General features: G+C 37.7%; 2 protein-coding genes across 2 annotated transcripts; both read right to left on the bottom strand.

Moving 5' to 3' along the window:
* Positions 1-6,575: 6,575 nt before the first annotated feature.
* LOC126298009 (uncharacterized) lies at positions 6,576-7,161 on the bottom strand. The gene is made up of 2 exons (XM_049989328.1): positions 7,051-7,161; positions 6,576-6,854 (listed from the first exon to the last, which is right to left on the bottom strand). The coding sequence occupies exons 1-2, from the start codon at positions 7,159-7,161 to the stop codon at positions 6,576-6,578; spliced, it is 390 nt and encodes a 129-aa protein (XP_049845285.1).
* A 13,960-nt stretch (positions 7,162-21,121) lies between these two features.
* Positions 21,122-21,630, bottom strand: LOC126298008 (uncharacterized). The gene is made up of 2 exons (XM_049989327.1): positions 21,533-21,630; positions 21,122-21,422 (listed from the first exon to the last, which is right to left on the bottom strand). Exons 1-2 carry the CDS (start codon positions 21,628-21,630, stop codon positions 21,122-21,124), a joined length of 399 nt encoding a protein of 132 aa, XP_049845284.1.
* Between the last annotated feature and the right edge of the window lie 335 nt (positions 21,631-21,965).

The raw sequence follows: 21,965 nt of genomic DNA, 5'->3' as shown, positions 1-21,965 counted from the left end.
GAAATAATAGTCTCTGTGGCAGATACTTTATTGATGACACATTTCACGCATCTAGCGCATCTTCAGGTCATTCATGAGCTGTGAAGACTGGCTTCTGTGGTCTCCATAGCTCAAGAACAACATGAAGAAGCGCTAAACATGTCATCAATGCAACATCTGCAACATGCTGTTATTTTCTCTTTTCCTTTGGTATTTGTTTTTGAATAATAATTTGTGTAAAAGTTTATTGTTAAAACAATTTTTCTCTACACTTGTCGCATGTTTGGCCCATCCTATCTTGGAAATAGTTACATTTTCTACATAGCATTGAAAAATGGTGAAATTTGGCAAAAATAGATAACTGATAATAGGAAAAGGTTGCCAGAAATAACACCGATAAATAACACAGAAATGTGCAAAAAATAATCCAGATTTTTGCCATAAAATATCACAGATATTTTTCCTGTCCCTAACTATGATCAAAGTTTGTTTCAGTACAATCCATTACAATGGAGTGATTCAGACTTTACATTCACCAAAGGAAAAGTCCAAGCCATATTAAGAACACTTAGAGTATATCAGAAACTGAAGCTTCTCTCAGCATTAGTATCTCATAGTTAGGGACCTATTTTGGTATCAGTATACACAGAGGATGTGTGCATGTCCCAAATTCCGACAGATCATCATAATGTTTGAGTTGCCTCACAGATGCTGAAATCGTGCAGCTTCGATTGCAATCCCTCAATAAGTTATACAACCGAAATGTAAACAAACTATTAGTTTCTCTAATGATATAGGTTAGCCACTTGAATAAAAAGGAATCTTACATTTATACATCCTGTTCCAGTCTACATAATTAAAAACATATTACAAGTTTGTACACATTAGTAGTGTAGTAGAGTGATACACTGTTTTCCAGGTTGAACAATAAATATTAAAGTTAAACATTATTTCATGGTAATAAATCTTGACATTAATTAACATTTGTAATGAAAGATTCACTCTGCAGATGAGTGCATACAGATGTGACTGCCCCTGGGAAACTGTGCCCCAGACTGACACTCAAATTTGGGACCTTGGCCTTTCATGGGCAAATGCTCCACCAACTAAGCTAATCAAGAATGACTGATGACCACTCATGACCCATCTTCACAGCTTGGTAGAGCACATGTCCTAAGTTTGTGTCTCAGTCCGGCACAGATTTTTAATCTGCCAGGAGGTCTCATTAATTAACATGTTCTGACAGCAGACTTCCACTTTAACTGACATTATTGCACTATTAAAATTACGAGGGGGACTTTTTCATATCAGCATGAAGATTTCTGTCATCATGCAGATTCTGACATGATCTGACTTAATGATGTTGTGTGAGTGCTTTTAGTTCACAAACTTTTTGATACACAGGTGGTGCACATTCAGAAGTGTATCTAGGACTCCCAAATTAATGACAGGTGTAAGAATATAATTTTTTCTGGAACTACAGTAACTTGTAAGTATTAATGTAAAACAGCCAACTGAAATTGAAATTCTGAACTTTCATTGTCAGTTGCATGAGGTTCAGAAGTGAATTAGTTTCACATAAATGAAAGTATGTTTCAAGAGGAGTGAAATATCTATCACAGTTCTTTGTATTCTGTCTCTTCACTCAAAACATTTCCCCATTGCTTACAGTATTCAGCATTTCACTTTTAATGGAATGAATTGTGTCTTTGGAATTAGGAAAGTAACTGTAACCAACTGAACCATAAATTTAAATGGAATCTTGCACCAACAACATTTTGGCATATTCATATACAAAAAAATTTGATATTCATTTGAGTACAAAACATAACAGATGGAGGAGTTTCACCTAGTTTAAGACTACCTCCTAAATTTCCTATACTGTGAGTTCGAGATGATAAATCAAGACATATATCCCATCCTTACATGCATGTCAGGAAAATTATCATTATGGTAGAATTAGATAAATTTCCATTTCTTCAATTTCCTCATAGTTATTCCTAACAGTCATTATCCATAAATTGGATTAGAATGTAGTAAACTAATATACTATATTTGTCACACCATAAACAAATTAGTGGCTCTGAGCTGAGAGATATATTAGAAGATACAGGGTGAAATTTGTTGAAGGAGTAATTTGAGTGTACAGGAAAGCAAAGAATTTGAAATCTTGTCATTCTAAGTATGTATCTAAATTAAATTGTATCCGTGAGAAGCATGCAAACATCATGGAAGGGGCCAGTTTGTTTGAGGTATTTTGCTGCAAAACATGGAACAGACAGCTAAACACATTTAAATTTCATACTAGTTTTTCCACTACTGATAATATGCTTTACCTTTGTCATTAAACACATAACTTTATTTTGCAGTCCTTTATGGAATATGCTAAAATACAAAATAAGTGACAAATAGTTCATAAGATTTATTGATCCTGTTAATTTTCCAGAACTGCAAATGAAAACAATTAGCACTTATACAGCTTGAATTACAGTTGTGGAAGACACTGAGAGACAAGGCTAAAGTCATTCACTTGGTTAAAATGGTATAACAACCTGCCAAAGGTGACGTTTATAGCAATAGGCAGACATCATTAAACATAAGTCTCCAGCAGGTCAAGTTCAAAGAATAACCACATATAACTAATATAATGTGAGATTATTGTCAACACTTCAATCTGCATTGGAGAGGAATACATGACCTAATGAACAGAAAGGAGACTGTGTCTGTAGCAACTTGGGCGTAAACTGACTGGCTGGCATACCTATACGTACATGATCTACCAGCACTACCAGCTTTGCTGCTTATTTCTCACAGTAAAGGCACAGGATGTAACCGTAGTATGATGTAATCCAGTGATATACCTTGTGGCATTACAAGAACCCACTTTTGGTGAGTCAGCGCATAGGGGCAAAAATGGGCTATATGACTTCTATTTGCCATCGACCTTACACACGGCAGAATATGCTTCATCTCTTATACATAATAACAATTCACTTAATTACATACACACTTCACCATAAATTTCAGCACAAGTTCAGAATCTTTGCACAAAAGTATTTCATTATACATAATGTTTCTAAAAGAATATACATAATTTGACTGCATATTTTATTAAACAATAGCAAATCAACAATAAAAATCGAGACATATATTTACAACTCTCTCAAGTTTAGATTACAGATGTTCAGTATTGCTTCGACTGGCAATATGAACAATGCCACATCAGTACTAGAATTCCTCCCCTACTCAACAGTATGTCATCGTCACTGATATTATGGCAGTAATGGTCCAGTTCATCTGCTCTGTAAATGGGTAGAAGTGAAGAAGGCTTGTGGATGTTGGTGCCCCAGGATGAAGTCTAAGGTTATACTGCGGAGATGGAGAAGGAGGCTTGGGCCAATCCAGGTGTTATGGTGAACTGCAGAGCCAAAGTTGATTTGCATGGTACTGGAAGTTTGCCTCACTGGCCTTTACCTTAGAAAGCAGTTACTTGGCTTGGGATCCATCCTATCATCCAGCTATACTTGTGGTCTCACAATAGGGAGTCCACAAAGTAGTGCAGGTGATCTGAATGAGGGGATTGCTGCACTGTGGGACATAAGACATTTAACAAGATGGAGTATCTTGGTTGGGAACATCCTATGAATTGGACTAATTTGATACAAAGAGAGGAATCTCACGATGGTATTGTGTTTGTTGTCATCTATGCCCATTGCTTTCCAAAGTTATTGTTTGAAGGCATATACAGAACTTTATGCTTAGCCACTTGAGGCCAGAGGGAATGGAGCTATGAATGTGTGATCAGTATCAGTAGATAGGCAAAAACAAAATAATTAAGCAGACACAGACTGCGGACTAATGCTTGATACATGAGCTGTCAGACACCTTAAAATTTAAGTTTGAGGGCTGGGTTAATATAGTGATTACAATAGAAGACATCTATGCATACAAGCAGTAGAAGAATACATTTGTGCCACATACTGAAATTTACATCCAGCATGGATGATGATATGTCACATTTTGCTGTGGATAGCTCCAGTGAATTCCATATTAAAGTGGTCCGATGGAATTTATGGCATGGGGCAGGTTATGCAGCAGAGCTGTGGAGTGGTCTGGTGGTTTGAGCAGGTTGCAGGTGACAGCTTCAACATGTTTTGAATCAGTCCTGTGCATCTACTGATAAGGATGTGGCATAGTTATTACACTTACCATCTCTGTTGATTCAGAGCCAATAGTGATGGTGTCCCATTCCCTTAATGCGAATGGTGCCATACTAGTCACCATGGAGAAACTGGAGGGTGAGAAGGCAGAAACACTGAGGCACGATCACCCTGCAGTCTTCATTTTCCAATAGGTGGAGAGTGACTCTGCTGATGACCTGCAATTGATGCTAGAGAAACTGATTTACGCAGAGTTCCAATGCTGATGTGGAAGGTAGGTTTGCAGGTCAGCCATTGGTAATAAAGTGCTGTACCTGGAAAAGTATAGGGTTATCACCAGTTCCAAACTCACATGTGTATAATGTGGATTTGGAGTAATAATTTACTTTTCCTAAGAAGCCCGAGAGTTCCTTCTGGTTTGTTGCCAATGGTAAGTAAGTGACAGCTTCAACATGTTTTGAATCAGTCCTGTGCATCTACTGATAAGGATGTGGCATAGTTATTCTACTCGAGGTTGGAACAATTCATGTTTATGTAAATTACGTATTAGACCATTCTGTTGGAGTTTTGTTTAGAACTGGCACAGATTGTGAAGGCATTCAGCTTCTGTATAATGCACGATAATTATAACACTCAAGTAACTACCATATCTATACATATACTATTCAGACATCGGCAAAGTGCATGGAAGTGGATCAGAGAATAGTAGGCAACAGGTTAAGGTTTCTTCTGGTTCCAGTTGAGTATGGACAACGGTAAAATGGCTGCTCATATGCTTTTTGGTGTGCTATAATTCGTGTGATACATAGGAGAAGGTGACTATCTCTAGATTATCCACTTAATACATCTTCTTAAAATTTAGCGTGTAAGCATTTGTCTAATACTTTCAGTATATCTGAATGTGTCGGTCAATTCAGGTTCTTTTTCCATTTGTTTCTGCTCTTTCTTGAGTCAAACAAGCCTGTGACCATTCACACTACCTTCTTTACATACACTGAAAGTCACCTGTTCGTCCTTTTTGGTTTGGGTCCCATTTACTTGGCGCAATATTCTAATATTCGATGCACAGGTGACATATAAGCATTCTCCTTTGTAAATTGACTGCATTTTCCCAGTATTCTGCCATCTGTGTCACCTACAGCTGAGCATATGTAAGCCTTTATTTTTGCTTAGGTAGATTGTGAGCAGACCTACAGATTTGAACAGAATTACAGGTATTCATTAATGCTGTAGAAGCTATTGTTTATTAGTAGATTTTTATACATCTTTTATATATTTTTATATAATTTTTAAATGTATTAATGATTGGTATTTTTTGATGTTAGCAGGCAATACACTGTAAAGAATGTTCGGTTTGTAAACAACATTGTCTGTATATACTGATTTTCTGTGTACAAAATGGTTCAAATGGCTCTGAAAACTATGGGACTTAACATATGAGGTCATCAGTTACCTAGAACTTAAAACTACTTAAACCTAACTAACCTAAGGACATCATACTCATCCATGCCCGAGGTAGGATTCGAACCTGCGACCGTAGCGGTCACGTGGTTCCAGACTATAGCGCCTAGAACCACTCGGCCACTCTGGCCGGCTTCTATGTACCTCCCTATGACAATCATCCTTGTCCCTTGTGTGATAATTGTGTGACGTACTGTACAAAGCAGAAACTTGATGGTTTTTAATGAAGCAAATGATTTCATATTTAAATATAGGTGGTAAGATCATAATTTTTGGTTCCTTAAAGATACTTCTACATGATTCTCTGTAAGCAATATCACTTATTAATCTTACAGTTCTCTTCCGAAGTTTAAAAGATTGCTTTGCACAGAGGGGCATTTGACCAGAATACTAGACCATACCTCAGTATACTATGCATGAATCTGTAATAAGCACTTAACACTGTTTCAGTATTGCAGCAATCTTTAAGAACTCTTCAAATGTACCATTGCTTGCTTAGTTTCTTGTTGAGCATTTATACATGTTTTCCCATCTCAGATGCTCACCCAACTGTAAAACTAAAAATTTTATGTGATTCTTTTGCTGAGTTTGGTTGTTTGATAATTTGAATTTTACATTTGTCCTATTTTTGTTTCTTATACGGTTGCAGATCATTCTTAAAGTTTTCTTGTCACTGATACCTAGATAATTACCTTTAAACCATTTTCAGCCACTTTTGCTGTTTTTTCGATTTCTTGCTGCATTCATAACCATTCTTCCATTTTATAAAGAATCTGGTATCATCAGCAAACAATATAGTGTATCGCTGTTGAAAATCTTTGTGGTAGGTCATTAATAAGAACCAAGAAAAACAATGATCCTATTGTGAAGCTCTGGGACACCCCATAATTAACTCCTATTATATTCAGAATGATACATATTACCATCTTGAGAAATTTGCACTCTTTGTTTTCTATCAGTTAAATACGACTTGAATCACTGATAGAAAACACCATGGACACCATAACTATATAGTTGTGGCAGTAGTAGTTTGTGACTTATAAGATCAAACGCTTTGGAAACGTCCAAAAACAACCCACAGACCAGTTCCTTGTCCCCTATAGCTTTGTAAAGAAGTTTTAAGAAATTGAAGAGAGCAATTTGTGTTGATTTGCCTTTTCTGAAACCATTCTGTTCATTTACAAGAACTCTAGCAATCTGTGATACATTATTCTTTTGATTATTTTTGAAAGTGTGGGTTATAATGATAGTGATCTGACATTTTTAATATCAAACTTTTCACCCCTTTATAATCTGTTATTATTGGTGACTGCTGAAGTTCACTTAGAAACACACCAATTCCAAAGGAGTCATTGATTATGTCCACAAGTTGAGAGAAAATATTATTGTCACTATATTTAATAATTTTGTCAGTGGTTCAAACAAATTGGCAGGTCATTTTACTATTTACTTTACTGATAGCCATATGTACTTCTTCAGGTGTTATGTGATATAAGAGCATTGTCTTTCCATTTATTGGAGGTATTACGTTTATCTTTGGACTATATACACTTGTGGACATGTTGTTGGGCTATATTAATGTAATGATCATTAAATATATTAACTATTAGCAGTGGATCATCAACAATTTCATTTTTGTGTTTTATGGGGGATTTATTACTTGTGTTTGCATGTTTGCTTGTATGATTATTAATAAGTTTCCACACAGATTTCATTTTGTGGTTCCCTATTATGAGATATGAGTCATTGTGCTTCTTTTTGCAGCAACTATAACCACTCTGTGATATTTTCTATAACATTTTGCATGTGGTTTCAAGATATTATTTTGATTAGCATTCTTATATAGCATTCTATGACTTTTTTATTTCAGTTGTTATCCATGAATTTGATTGTTTATTTTTGTTCTCTTCAGAGGAAATGAACTATCATAGCACTATTTATAATTTCACAAAAACGTGTTGAATTTTATATCTACAGAATTACTTGTTTCTGTATTCCAATTCACATTTTTTAACGTGAGATTAAAGACACCAGTACAGTGATCATTAATTAATCTTCTCTCAAAAGATCTCTTGTTGACACTTTTCACATGAGGTTTCTAAGTCAATTTAATTGCTTGATGATCACAGAAACCTGTATCCAATAATTCAGATTTAAAGCCACACTTTGGTATATCAAAGAATTTTTGGTCAATAGTAATTTCACTACTGCTGCCATATCTGGTGATATCTTCTGCATATGTGTACATATTGTATGATTTTAGAACATTAAGCAGTTTCTGCCCTTTCTACCAGTTGTCCTTGAAATTAACATTGAAATCTATAAACATAATTATGTATCTTGACTGACTATCTAGACAGTTCACAAGGTTTTCCAGACTTTCAGAGAACAATTCAAAATTGCCTATTTATAGATGCAATTATAATTTTGCTCTCTGTTCGTTAACATAAACCATATTCAAAATCTTTTTCACTACAGTAGATATTTTTAAATTTAATTTCTTTTGATTTAATATCCGTTTTTACATATGCATATGTTCCACCAGCTCTGTATGTTCCCCTGGAAAGGCTGTAATCCCAGCTGCACATTTTTGTATTTCTTGCAGCCAGTATTCAGTTACACACAAGACTGAAATCTCCTTTAGTTTATCATTCCAAAGTACCTGTAGCTCATATAAGTTACTGGTTAGGCCCTGTAAATTGTGATATGGGAGAGTTACCAAATCATTCAATTCAATGAGGTACATTTCTTGCCTGGTTAATTCTTTGAAGAGTAGACGCTTGTCTTCTTTTCATTTCTGTCTCGATTTTCATCTCCTGGGAGTCCTGGAGTTCTTCTTGGTTGTATCCTTCTGCAGTGAATTGGACCATAAAAAATCATTCATGTGTTGTTTGGGTGCTGTCCTGTGCCTGGTGGTTCAATGGGATCTGCTGTTTTTACTTTCTGTCCAGCCTGGTATCTCTTCCTCTTCAGTCTTATTAGATGGCGATATTGTTTTCTGTGGTGCTTTCTTGTAATCTGTTCGTTCCACAGAATTCATATTTACTGTTAACTAGTTTCAAAACCCTATCATCCTGGTCATTTTTTCGTCCCACAGAAGCCATATTTACTGTTAACAGATATTGCAACCCTACCAATAGTCACACATAGGTATTTATATGAGTCAATTGATATTAAGTGCTATTCTCTGATATGAAGAGCATGACTTTACATTTCTGTGCAATTAAAGCAAGTTGCTAATCTTTGCACCACCTCAAAATTTTATTAAAGTTTGACTAATATTTTCGTAGCTTTTTTCCAAGAATATTTCACAAAGATAACTGAACCACTCGGGGTAAGTCTGAGGTTCTGTTTTGAAATGGTTTGCCATATCAGTAACATACAACATGGACTTGTGTTCTTGCACACTTTCATGGACCCATCTGAAGTACCTGGACCTCTGTTGAAGACCATTCATCCAAGATAACATAGTATTTCCTGTCTACCAAAATATCTTCAACTGTGTCAAAAATTTTGTTTGATACTCAGTATATTCATTATAAGTCAACCTTGGTGTGGTACTGAGTCTACTGCTTTTCTGAAGTCTGTAAATACTGCATTCATCTGATTTCCTTGATCCATGACTTTTAGGATGTCACATGAAAAATGCTCAAGTGGGTTTTGCATGCACAATGTTGTTGGAATCCATGCTGATTGAGATGGAGGAGGTCATTTTGTTTCAGGTAACTTGTAATCATTCAGCTCAGGATATGTTGAATGATTCCACAATAGATGGCTGCCATTCAGGCTGTATGGTAATTTTCTGAATTGCTTCTGTTATCATTCATGTACACAGGTGTGAACTGTGCTCTTTTTCAGTCATAGGTCTAGTTTACTGTTAACAGATGTACGATACATTATAGTGAAAATGAGATCTAATTCAGTTGTAAATTCTGTATGCAATCTGACAGGGATCAGAGTAGGTCTTGCATCCTTGTTTAATAGCACACATCTTTAGTGTGGTGTGGAAGATAAACTGTATCTTTGTTAGTCATTTGAAAATAGAGCTCAGTATTTCTGCTTTTGCTGTAATACATTCACTTTCAGTTCTTTGGTTATCCATGAGTGTGTGAACACTAATACTGGTGTTGTTGATGGTCTTCATATGACTTGAGTTTCTTCGGGTTTTGGTAGTCTTTGACAGCCTCATTCACTGCCATCTCGACAGACAAATACACTTCATTTTTCATCTGTCTATCTATGGAATATGGGACTGGCTGTGCCTGGAAGATTTTTGATTGTGCATTTGCTTTCAGAGTAATAAGAGCTTCAAAATCATTAGCCTTACTTAAAGAGTCTTGAAAGACATCCTCAAATTCTTTGCACAGTTGAGATAAAATGTCATTAGGTACAAATGTGTAGACAGACGAAGCATTTTCCTAAGTATGTAAGCCAGACAAGTCAAAAGTGTCAATACCAAAAATATTTCGATGCTGTCTTTTGTGCATAGCAGCACAAATGGCATTGTTTTAGCTACTTTCTTAAAAGTGACATGTAAACTAGACATGCCAAGAATTTGAATATCACCTCCATTGTAAATGGACAGTACCACTTATAACTCTGAACGTTTAGGCTAATGTAATTGTTCATTTGTAAGCCTGTTTAACACAGTGAATTATATTACTGTGTCTAGTTGCAGAAGCAACATTTGCTGAGATATGTTCAAAGGCATGAATAACTTATTTTTTGTCTGCATTGAGGACCTATTCTAGGACTTTGTGATTGATTTAACTACAGAATTGGAACTCACAGACTTGACAATGTTTGCCTCAGGAACTGCCTTTGACACAATTACATTCACACTCTTACCTTTCCTTTCTAGTGAACAAACATTTGACTTGTTGTAAAATTGTTTTGCATGCAAAATGATTGAATGTTTCCATGTTTGCCACAATTAAAGCATTACACCTTTCAACAAGGACAAGCTAGCCATTTATGTGCTTTGAGACATTATGAACATGACTTTATTTTGTTTATTGCTTGCTTAGTGGGAGGCAGGTGTTTACTACTTCCACCACGTAGAATGGGCCAGGCTGGTCTTGAACATTCCTGACTGGGCCATGGTACATAACCTGCACGTATACACTCTTTACTACTGCCACTAGCTTGAATGTCAGTCTATCAATTATGTCTTGGTGATCCATCAAATCAGCAACCTGCTTGAGACATAAAATTCTCAGAACTTAGATGCACAGGCAGATTTATATTGCTGCAGTGTGGCCTTAGTAGCAGGACGCCATGCTGTTATGTTTGATTGAAACTTCAAAAGTCTATTAATACTATTCCTAAGTTGCTGGATCTGTAGTTCCTGAAATGGAGCGACATGTTTAAGTGACATATCTGGAATAGAAATGGCGCAATGACTAATTCCAAGCACACGTAGAATCAGAGTACTGAACCACAATAAAATCGAATATATATACTGGAAGAAGTCTTCTGCCAGTATTCTGTAGAAAGAACACGTTAGTACACCTAAATATTGGTGGGCAACAGCCAGATCCCAAGCAGACACAAATTTTCCAAAATTTAGGCAGAACTTTCAAAACCTTATTTTTCCTTGTCGTCAGATGTTGTAGCTATTAGTGTCAGCATTGAATAATTTGTTTCTTAGTGGTAGACATGCATACAAAATACAATTCTGTTCAGGAAGGTGCACAGGAATTGAAGCATAACTCAGACATAGAATGAATAACAAACATCATTTAAAACAGTTATGCTGTGCAGAGTGGCCATGCAGTCAGAGGCATCATGTCATTGACTGCTGGAGGTTCGAGTCCTCCTTCCAGCCATGAGTGTGTGTTGTTCATAACATAAGTTAGTTTACGTAGTGTGTAAGTCTAGAGCCCAATGACCTAAGCAGTTTGGTCCCTTAGAAATTCACACACATTTGCACATTTGAAAGCAGTTATATTGACAGTAGTCAGTTTATAAATTGGAGACTGGTGTGTGGTGCAGTACAAAGTCCTCTCCTTACAGATGGTGTTGACATGTACAATTGTAAATGTCTGTACAATAGTTCACTTGTGCTGACTGAAGTCAGAGTTTCATGAAATTAACTGCCCCAACCATGAGTTGACATCTCTGAGATGAAGTACACACTGAATACCAATGTACATCACTGTGCTGCTAAGTAGCTCTGCAGGGGATACAAGCCGGCTGGTGCTTGGGCCTGGACAGCAATCACTGCAGTGGTGACTGCTGGTGAATGGCAACTGTGCTTAATCTGCCAACTTTGGAGTCCTCAGTAATGATGGCCCCCTGTATGGTATTGACTGTACAACAAAAACACATCCATGAATTTAATACCAATGGCAATTACAGAATTCTCCATCTCTTCTTCAACCTGAACGTGTTTGCACTTTACATAGTGCATAAATCTGTGGCACAGAATCTTGTGAACTGCCTCAAAATTCCACACTCAGTTAGGTTAAGCTTTGGAATGTGTCAGTCCAAGCACTGTAGCTTTTGTATATGCCAACAGCCTTATATCAACATCATGCACAGCCGTGGAATTGGCCCTTGCCTCTTGGAAAGTACACTAACTATACTGTGATGTGAACTAAAGTTTTTCACGTTTTTCTCTGTTGTTCCTACTATCTCTGATACTGAGACACATAGTCCCTGTCCTTGACTTTTCTGAAGTGATGCATAATTGTTGTAAATGACCACCCTTTTTGTTTTGTTCCAATCATCACTAAAAGTGTTATAAATTGATTCAACATCAGTAATGGCCTTGGAAGGCATTTGCACCAGTTCTTCATTCTCCGTGATTTCGGTGAGAGTGACATTTTCAAGTTTCTTGATCAAACCAAAAATAGTGTTTGCATTGTCTCTTTCCTCTTCAAGTACTTCACATGATAAAGATGGTAATTAAATTGGTAGAAAACCTCATAACATCTTGTTTGCATCTGTCCTCATTGTGAACAGTACAAACACAAATACAAAATACCCACTTACAGTTCACTACATCACTCACACATGAATACTGTAGAGTCAGAATAATCTTATCTTACACTGCTAAGGCACTATGTGCTGGACACATGGATTACCTACAGCTGACATTCTGCTAGTCTGTTAGATACCAGTTAAATTGGCAGCTAAAATGTGTGTTACTAATATCTATTGAATTGGCTATGCCTGTGTCCAAAACATGGGTTCAATGCTCATGAGACATTTTTCAAATGTGCCTTGTCAGGCAAAAAAAGTAAGGAGCAGCCTAGAACATCACCACATTCTTTCAGTACTGCAACATTCCATAGAAATTTAAGGGATGTGAACATGCTGCTAGTGCTGTGCTGATTTCAGTGTCAAGTAGTCTATACTATTTCTTAGATATCATTTCCCACATATTTCCATTTGTCTGTTTAAGTGCATCATATTGACAAGTTGTTTGATGCCCTAAACGAATTACAGCATGACATAACTAAAACAAAATCATTAAAAAGAAATAAGAATGGTGGCTTCACTTGCAAAGTTGGCTGTCAGTATTTACCCTTTACAGTAATTTTTTATGTGTACAAGTGCTGGTAACATGTTAAAATTTTAAGCACTGCTGTATTTCAAATGAACTTAGCATTGAAATCATAGAAATAACACATCAAACTATTTCAGTGTATTGGATCTATCACAAGCTACTAACCGAAATGTTAAGAAGCAGCAAGATGAGTGATTTGGAGCTTACATTTTAGTATAGATGAAGAAACAGTATCATAACAGCAGGAAACAGAAACAAATTGTTTCTTTGGAATATTACGCTAAGTATATATCTTCTTAATGAGGATGTGAAAGCTTACAAAGCTGATAAAGTTTAATAAAGCTTTTAAGAAAATTAGAAAGGGTAAAATGTTGTGTCTGGTACATTCAGGTCCTCCTTGTAGGTTTTTGACTATTTTCAAAGGTGATTTCAACTTATCGAGGGCTATAAAGTCTTCAGTGACTGTACATCAACACCACATCACAAACTACTAGTAACATTTGTGTAAAGTTTTAGTTGACTGTTAATCTACACATCAGCACAAAATACATAGACATATGGTAGCTCTGGATCTTATCGAGGGCTATAAAGTCTTCAGTGACTACATCAACACCACATCACAAACTACTAGTAACATTTGTGTAAAGTTTTAGTTGACTGTTAATCTACACATCAGCACAAAATACATAGACATATGGTAGCTCTGGATTCTTCCAGAGATTGATTAATTCAAGGGATAAATCAGAGAGAAAACATGATCATTGGACCAAGGGATGGAAAAAAACAGAAATGAGGTTTTCATACTAGTATGTTGAAGCTGATATCACTCATCACAGACACATGAAGCTCACTACACTATTCTCTTTGTGAGTAGCCAATCCTCAGTACCTGATTTACCAAAGCCTACAAGCCTTATCGATAACTGATAATAACGCAGTCACCAACACTCAAAGAGATTCAAACAGTAGAACGGTGCTGTAGCTACATTTTATCATGCATATCATTATGTAGATCAGGAATATGCTCTCCAGGATTGGAACCTTTTGTCTGTTGGTGAAATACAGCCCCATATGCAGCTATGAATTATGTATTCCAGTTGGCATCCTGCACAATAATGTGACAAACAGGAGGGATATGGATTACCTTGGCGCTGTCCTATGTTGCTAAAAGTTGATTCCACCTGCCAATTTGACAATGGTTTTTGGAGGTTTCCCACATTCATCTAGTCATATACTGGATGGCCCTAGGCTACAATTTTAATACAAAAAAAATAGGTTGAAAGACATTTTCTTCAAATTCAGTTATTCCAGCCAGCACTAAAAAAAATAGGAATTATGAAAATAATACAGTAAGTCCATTAATGTGAACAGATGTGAAGTCTTGTAAGTAAACAAAGTCTTACAAGCGATAACGGAGTAGAATAAACTTTTGTAAGAGTTTATTTCCTGTTCCTCCACTTTTATGGATATTAAAGTGACAATTCTGTTGTCATCCAACAGGATTTTCTCTGTCATTCTGACTTTTGTCTTATTTCAGTTTTTAATTTTCCAATTCCACCTAACTTTATGCAAGTTAAAATAAATAATTTTTGTGAATATTTTCTAGTTTTAGTTCATAATGTGTTGGATGTTCTACATTTAATGATATGAGAACGTAATTTCAGATATAGTAGTTGAATCATAATATCACTTCTATATTCATCTTAACATTATGAGTAGATATTTTTGAATATATTTATTGTTTAGGTACAAAAATAATCTGCCTTCAAAATACTAAGGAAATAAATATCCAAATGTCCATCTTTCGAGGTACAGTAAGTTTTGTGTACTTTTTGTCAAATTTAGTTCATGAGGCATAATGTTCACAATCACTTAATCAGTTACATTAAAAGTAGCAAAGTTTTGAATCGTGCACTATCTTGGAAAATTTTTTGCACACTTCCAAGTTCAGGTCACTGTCTGTCTTTTGGTCTACAACTGATTGTCTTTTGGTCTACACCTGATATATCGTAATAGTTTTTCATTTTTGTTAAGGATGATACTGGTTTCCACATAGTCGAAACTTGTGGACTCTGCTTGCATCATGTTCTGTTTCACAGATTAATCTCTCATAACATGTTAAATGATACAATTCCTCAAGCCATTCCAAAACCTCTGCTAGTTTGGTCTTGATGACGTTCTTCAAAATCAAGCACATTCTGCTGCAGGCAGAACTGTGTAGAGAATCATGTTTAATAGCATACTTTGTTTCCCTGGTTGGTACTGCATGGTTTTTGCTTCTTATCCCACTGAAGACTCTTCCTTCCATTCACATTGTATAAGAAATCTCTGACACAAAAGTAATACAATAATCATTTTACTGAGACTGTTTCCCTAGCATAGTTTTCATTGACACTATTTTCTCTGAATGTTTTCTAAGTGCAACAGTTTCTTTCATGTACACTATGTGATCAAAAGCATGTGGACACCTGACCGAAAAAGACTTACATGTTTGTGGCACCCTCCTTCGGTAATGCTGAAATTCAATATGGTATTAGCCGACACTTAGCCTTGATGACAGTTGCACTCTCACAGACATACGTTCAATCAGGCTGGGTTGGGGGGTTGTTTTGGGGAAGGAGACCAGACAGCGAGATGATCGGTCTCATCGGATTAGGGAAGGATGGGGAAGGAAGTCGGCCATGCCCTTTCAGAGGAACCATCCCGGCATTCGCGTGGAGCGATTTAGGGAAATCACGGAAAACCTAAATCAGAATGGCTGGACGCAGGATTGAACCGTCGTCCTCCCGAATGCGAGTCCAGTGTCTAACCACTACGCTACCTCGCTCGATTTCAATCAGGTGCTGGAAGGTTTTTTGGCGAATGCCAGCCAATTCTTCACAGAGTGTTGCACGAAGGAGGGGTATCTATGTTGGTCAGTGAGACCTGGCACAAAGTCGGCATTCCAAAACTTCTCAAAGCTGTTCTGTAGAATTCAGGTGAGGACTCTGTGTTGGCCAGCCTTTTACAAGGATGTTTTTGTCATGTAACCAGTCCACAACAGGCCCTGCATTATGAACAGGTGCTGAATTGTGTTGACAGATGCAGTTATTCTCCCCAAATTGATCTTCAACAATGGGAAGCTAGACGGTGCTTAAAACATCAGTGTTGACCTGTGCTGTGTTGGTGCCACGCAAAACAATAAGGGGTGCAAGCCCCCTCCATGAAAAACTTGGCCACAACATAACACCATCGCCTCCAAATTTTACTGTTGGCACTACATGCGCTGGCGGATGACGTTCACAGGGCGTACGCCATACCCACACCCTGCCAGCAGATCACCGTGATTTATCACTCCACACAACGTTTTTTCACTGTTCAACCGTCCTTACACAAAGTGTGCTGTTGTTAGGTATTGTACTGGTGCCAAGTGTGGCTTATGAGCAGCTGTTGACAATGAAATCCAAGTTTTCTCACTACATGCCTAACTGTCATAGTACTTGCACTGTATCCTGATGCAGTTTGGAATTCCTGTGTGACGGTCTGGATAGATAACTGCCTATTACACATTACACCCCTCTTCAACCATCAGCCATCTCTATCACTTAACAGACAAGGTTGGCCTGTATGCTTTTGTGTTGTACGTGTCCCTACATGTTTTCACTTCACAATTACATTGGGAACAGTGGAACTAGGGATGTTTATGAGTGTGGAGATCTCTTGTACAGACATATGGCAGAAGTGACACCCAAAGACCTGACAACATTTGAAGTCCATGAGTTCCGTGGAGCACCTATTCTGCTCTCTCACAATGCCAAATGACCACTGAAGTCGCTGATATGGAGTACTTGGCAGTAGGTGGCAGCAAAATGCACCTAATATGAATAACGTACCTTTTTGGGAATGTCCAGATACTTTTGATAACGTATTGTACATCTAGTGCATTTGTGATTGTGGTCACAGATGTATCAACTAAGAGGCACCAGGAACTACAATGAGTGCCAACAAATGGTGGCTCAGGGTACTGCAAGAGATATTGTAATTCAAGTGAGAAAGAGAGGCAATATCATTGTGGTATACATAAGCCAGGAAAAGCCTCTAGGAAAGGGATGGTTCTATCAGCCTTTCACTACATTTCACCCATCCTTGGACATGTATTCTGTACACATCACAGTGAACTGTTCCCTTGTGTAGTGCCAGCTGACAGTAGCAGATATGAGAAAGGTCATACAATTTATGTTAATCAGCAAAACAAGTGATGTTTGTAACTAATACAATGCTGCTGGAGTTCATGATCTGAAACGTGTGACAAGTAAGACTTTAAAATGACAAGAATCATTATGTAGCCTTAGTTGCTCAATGACATTGTTATGTGCTAAAGTAGAAATTGTGGCAGTTCGTAATTATTAGCAACTGGTTAGAAGCTAATTCTTACTTACTGGTTTTGGGACTAAAAGCTGTGGCAGATGCTCCATTGACATTGGCAGCAGCAGTTGATCCAAGAGACGTTTCCACATATTTGGACACACCATCTTAACCAATGATTGAATATTCCAATAAAGAAGCACGTGAAGGGTAAATTCTGTCTGAAACATCTGTGAAACCTAAAAGAGGCCATGAAATACACTCCTGGAAATTGAAATAAGAACACCGTGAAGTCATTGTCCCAGGAAGGGGAAACTTTATTGACACATTCCTGGGGTCAGATACATCACATGATCACACTGACAGAACCACAGGCACATAGACACAGGCAACAGAGCATGCACAATGTCGGCACTAGTACAGTGTATATCCACCTTTCGCAGCAATGCAGGCTGCTATTCTGCCTTGGAGACGATCGTAGAGATGCTAGATGTAGTCCTGTGGAACGGCTTGCCATGCCATTTCCACCTGGCGCCTCAGTTGGACCAGCGTTCGTGCTGGACGTGCAGACCGCGTGAGACGACGCTTCATCCAGTCCCAAACATGCTCAATGGGGGACAGATCCGGAGATCTTGCTGGCCAGGGTAGTTGACTTACACCTTATAGAGCACGTTGGGTGACACGGGATACATGCGGACGTGCATTATCCTGTTGGAACAGCAAGTTCCCTTGCCAGTCTAGGAATGGTAGAACGATGGGTTCCATGACGGTTTGGATGTACCGTGCACTATTCAGTGTCCCCTCGACGATCACCAGAGGTGCACGGCCAGTGTAGGAGATTGCTCCCCACACCATGATGCTGGGTGTTGGCCCTGTGTGCCTCGGTCGTATGCAGTCCTGATTGTGGCGCTCACCTACACGGCGCCAAACACGCATACGACCATCATTGGCACCAAGGCAGAAGCGACTCTCATCGCTCAAGACGACACGTCTCCATTTGTCCCTCCATTCACGCCTGTCGCGACTTCACTTGAGGCGGGCTGCACGATGTTGGGGCGTGAGCGGAAGACGGCCTAACGGTGTGCGGGACCGTAGCCCAGCTTCATGGAGACGGTTTCGAATGGTCCTCGCCGATACCCCAGGAGCAACAGTGTCCCTAATTTGCTGGGAAGTGGCGGTGCGGTCCCCTACGGCACTGCGTAGGATCCTACGGTCTTGGCGTGCATCTGTGCGTCGCTGCGGTCCGGTCCCAGGTCGACGGGCATGTGCACCTTCCGCCGACCACTGGCGACAACATCGATGTACTGTGGAGACCTCACGCCCCACGTGTTGAGCAATTCGGCGGTATGTCCACCCGGCCTCCCGCATGCCCACTATACGCCCTCGCTGAAAGTCCGTCAACTGCACATACGGTTCACGTCCACGCTGTCGCGGCATGCTACCAGTGTTAGAGACTGCGATGGAGCTCCGTATGCCACGGCAAACTGGCTGACACTGACAGCGGCGGTGCACAAATGCTGCGCAGCTAGCGCCATTCGACGGCCAACACCGCGGTTCCTGGTGTGTCCGCTGTGCCGTGCGTGTGATCATTGCTTGTACAGCTCTCTCGCAGTGTCCGGAGCAAGTATGGTGGGTCTGACACACCGGTGTCAATGTGTTCTTTTTTCCATTTCCAGGAGTATATGTTTGAAGTTTTATATGGTTTCTACTAAATTAGGGTACCATAGAACACTGATATTACCTTGGATTTTTCTGTATGATTCGCAAAAAAAAAATGCTGTGAACTAATGTCAGTAATTTGGATATTTATGGGATTGCATAATTTTTTGATTCATCTAAGCTACTTACAAATACAATAAACATTTATCATTATTTAGAATGATAATTGTCTCACTCTTGTTTGCACTTTAATCATAAATAGGACTAAACTTCTTGGTGAAGTTAACATTATTTACAGCTATGGACTATCACAACTGATTGACACTGTCACAGGCATAACCAAGCATTCTGTATTAATCATTGAACATAAAGTAAATGATATAGAGAAAATAAGATGTGATGTCATTGTAGATAACTCTGAACTTTCAAATCACTTGCATCAGATCTTAAAATTAAACATAGGTGTAAAAAACAAAACGAAAATATTCACATACATAATGGTTTTCTTTATGCCGAAAATAGTCAAATCTGTCACAAATATGAACACTTAAACTTGGGAACACTTCTACATGGAGATTAGCATGAATGGGCAATGTTCAAAGATCATTTCAATATTTAAATTCAGTTTTGAATTTCAGTTTGAGGAAGTACTAAGAGATACTAAAATACAAAATAAAAATAACTGGGTAACTAATGGGATACTGGAGGCTGTAATCCTCAAGCATCTTAGCAGTATAAAAAACAACCATAATAATGAAGAATTTTGTAACCAAAACCATTCATACAAAAACACACTTATTTATTTAACAGCTTATGGTGTACATTTATGGAGTAAGTCCAAGTACATATTTGATTTGCCGGTTTTCCAATAAAATACATTACTTTTAGCGATTCTAACTATAGTTTTGCTAAGATAAGTAATAAATTTTAGCCATAACATTTCTGGAAATTAGCAACAGAGTTACAAAATTATAGTTATATAAACTGAACAGATTTTATGAGGCACACATAATCTATGTACCTAAATTAGAGAACATTGAATTTCAAGAATTCTCTGCTATGGGTCCATCATCTTATATATATGGTATAATACAGTCACATAGCACATACATATTCTAGGTCTTGTTTTGTTTACATTCATAAAAAAATTAACAGCAATAAATCTGTAGAAAAACTAAATACTTAGATAAAACAATGCTGTTGAGATGTTAACACATTTTACTTTTTCTTTTCCTCTGTACCTGTGTACATTTTTCTTTTCATGTTCTATGTATGTTTGCTTCAGTTACTTTCATTTCAAATGATTTCTCTGACTGAATATAAATGGGTTTCTAATAGCAGTTGTTTGATTGCCTGTTTAGACTTCTCCTGTGATTTGTCATTTCTTCTCTCATATTGAGATGTGTTCTGCTGCGGAGATATTAATTTCTTGGTGTTTGTGGCGTGGTGGTGGTGTCAATCTTCATTTTTGTTGACTTTATCATTATGATCTCAAGCAAGGAGCAGATATATATATATAAGCTAAGTTGAGTGGCCCCAGATTTCTATACCATAGCTCATTATAGCAGTGAAGTATGAAAAATACACCATGCACACATCATCTTCAGTTATTAGTGGCTTAATTTATCTCAGAGCAAAAACAGTACTGCTAATTTTATTTCTTATATTGGGAATATGATCTTTCGATCCTGAACAATTGTCCTCAGTGATCCCTAGAAATTTAGCACTTTCGAGTACTCTTACGTCTAGCTCTTGCAAATTTGTTAGTTAACTTGTTTTTCTTTTGTTGTTCCTAAATAGGATTGCATTAGTTTTCTCATAGTTGAGAATTAACCTATTCACTTCAAGCCAGTGGGTGATTATTTCAACTGTTTGATTACTTTTACTTATGACCTCCTGTAAGCTCGGTCACACAGCTATTCTTGTTGTGTCATCTGCAAAGAGTAACAATTCACTGTCTACGTTGCAAGGTAAATCATTTACTTCTATAAAGTAAAGGAGGGGTCCTAGTAAAGTACCTTGTGGCACGGCACCCCATGTTTTATATCTTGTAGTCCTGATAGCGGTTTCCCTTGATTGTGTGACACTTCCACTGCTTGTATTCTGCTCCGCAGAAATGACTTAATGATATCAAGAGCACTTCTTGTAATTCCATAGTGGTGTAGCTTCATTATTAATATGAGGTGGCTGACAAGATCAAAAGCTTTAGATAAATCACAAAAAACACCAACTGGGATTTGACCTTCATCTAGGCCTGCAGATATTATACTACTATGTTCCAATGCAGCTGACACTAGATTTTTCTTCCTGGAACCCAAACAGACTACCATTTATGATAGAATTTTTATCAAAAAATTTCATTTACCTAACAAATATTATTCTTTCTATGACCTTCAAAAAATGGGAAGGAGGCTAACTGTTCTGTAATTATTTGGGCACATGTGATCACATTTTTTGTAGTGATAGTGCTCTGGCAATCTTCATTCATCCTCAGAAGATTCCTTTTTCGAGACATGAGTTTACTAAGTAGCAGAGGGGTTTAGCAATTTCCCTTGTAGTTAGCTTCAAATTTTTTTTCACGGCCATTTATGTCTGTGGATGCTTTATTTTATAGTTTCTCTATTATTTTTCTTATCTCTTGTTTAGTAGCCGGATACAGGTAACATGAGTTATTGGGTGACTTTTGTTTATTCTCAACTAGTTTCTGGGCTTGCAGAGACTAGCTATTGTTACCCTGTGTTAGTTGTTGGCAGATGCTGGTAAAATATTGGTTGAAAGTGTTACTAGTGGTTATTGGATCTTGTGTTACAACATTATTGAATTTTCGGCTTAAGCTTTTATTGTTATTTC

Source organism: Schistocerca gregaria, chromosome X (assembly GCF_023897955.1).
Source record: "Schistocerca gregaria isolate iqSchGreg1 chromosome X, iqSchGreg1.2, whole genome shotgun sequence".
Classification (NCBI taxonomy): Eukaryota; Metazoa; Arthropoda; class Insecta; order Orthoptera; family Acrididae; genus Schistocerca; species Schistocerca gregaria.
This window is presented reverse-complemented; position numbering and strand designations above follow the sequence as displayed.

Excerpts from the sequence above, each read along its gene's own strand:
- LOC126298009 (XM_049989328.1), bottom strand. The coding sequence starts at position 7,161 with ATGTCCACAAGTGTATATAGTCCAAAGATAAACGTAATACCTCCAATA. Across the intron at positions 6,855-7,050 it reads TACATATGGCTATCAGTAAA|ATCACTATCATTATAACCCA; the intron begins GTAAATAGTAAA and ends TAAAAATGTCAG.
- LOC126298008 (XM_049989327.1), bottom strand. The coding sequence starts at position 21,630 with ATGTCTCGAAAAAGGAATCTTCTGAGGATGAATGAAGATTGCCAGAGC. Across the intron at positions 21,423-21,532 it reads GCCCAAATAATTACAGAACA|GAAGAAAAATCTAGTGTCAG; the intron begins GTTAGCCTCCTT and ends TTTGGGTTCCAG.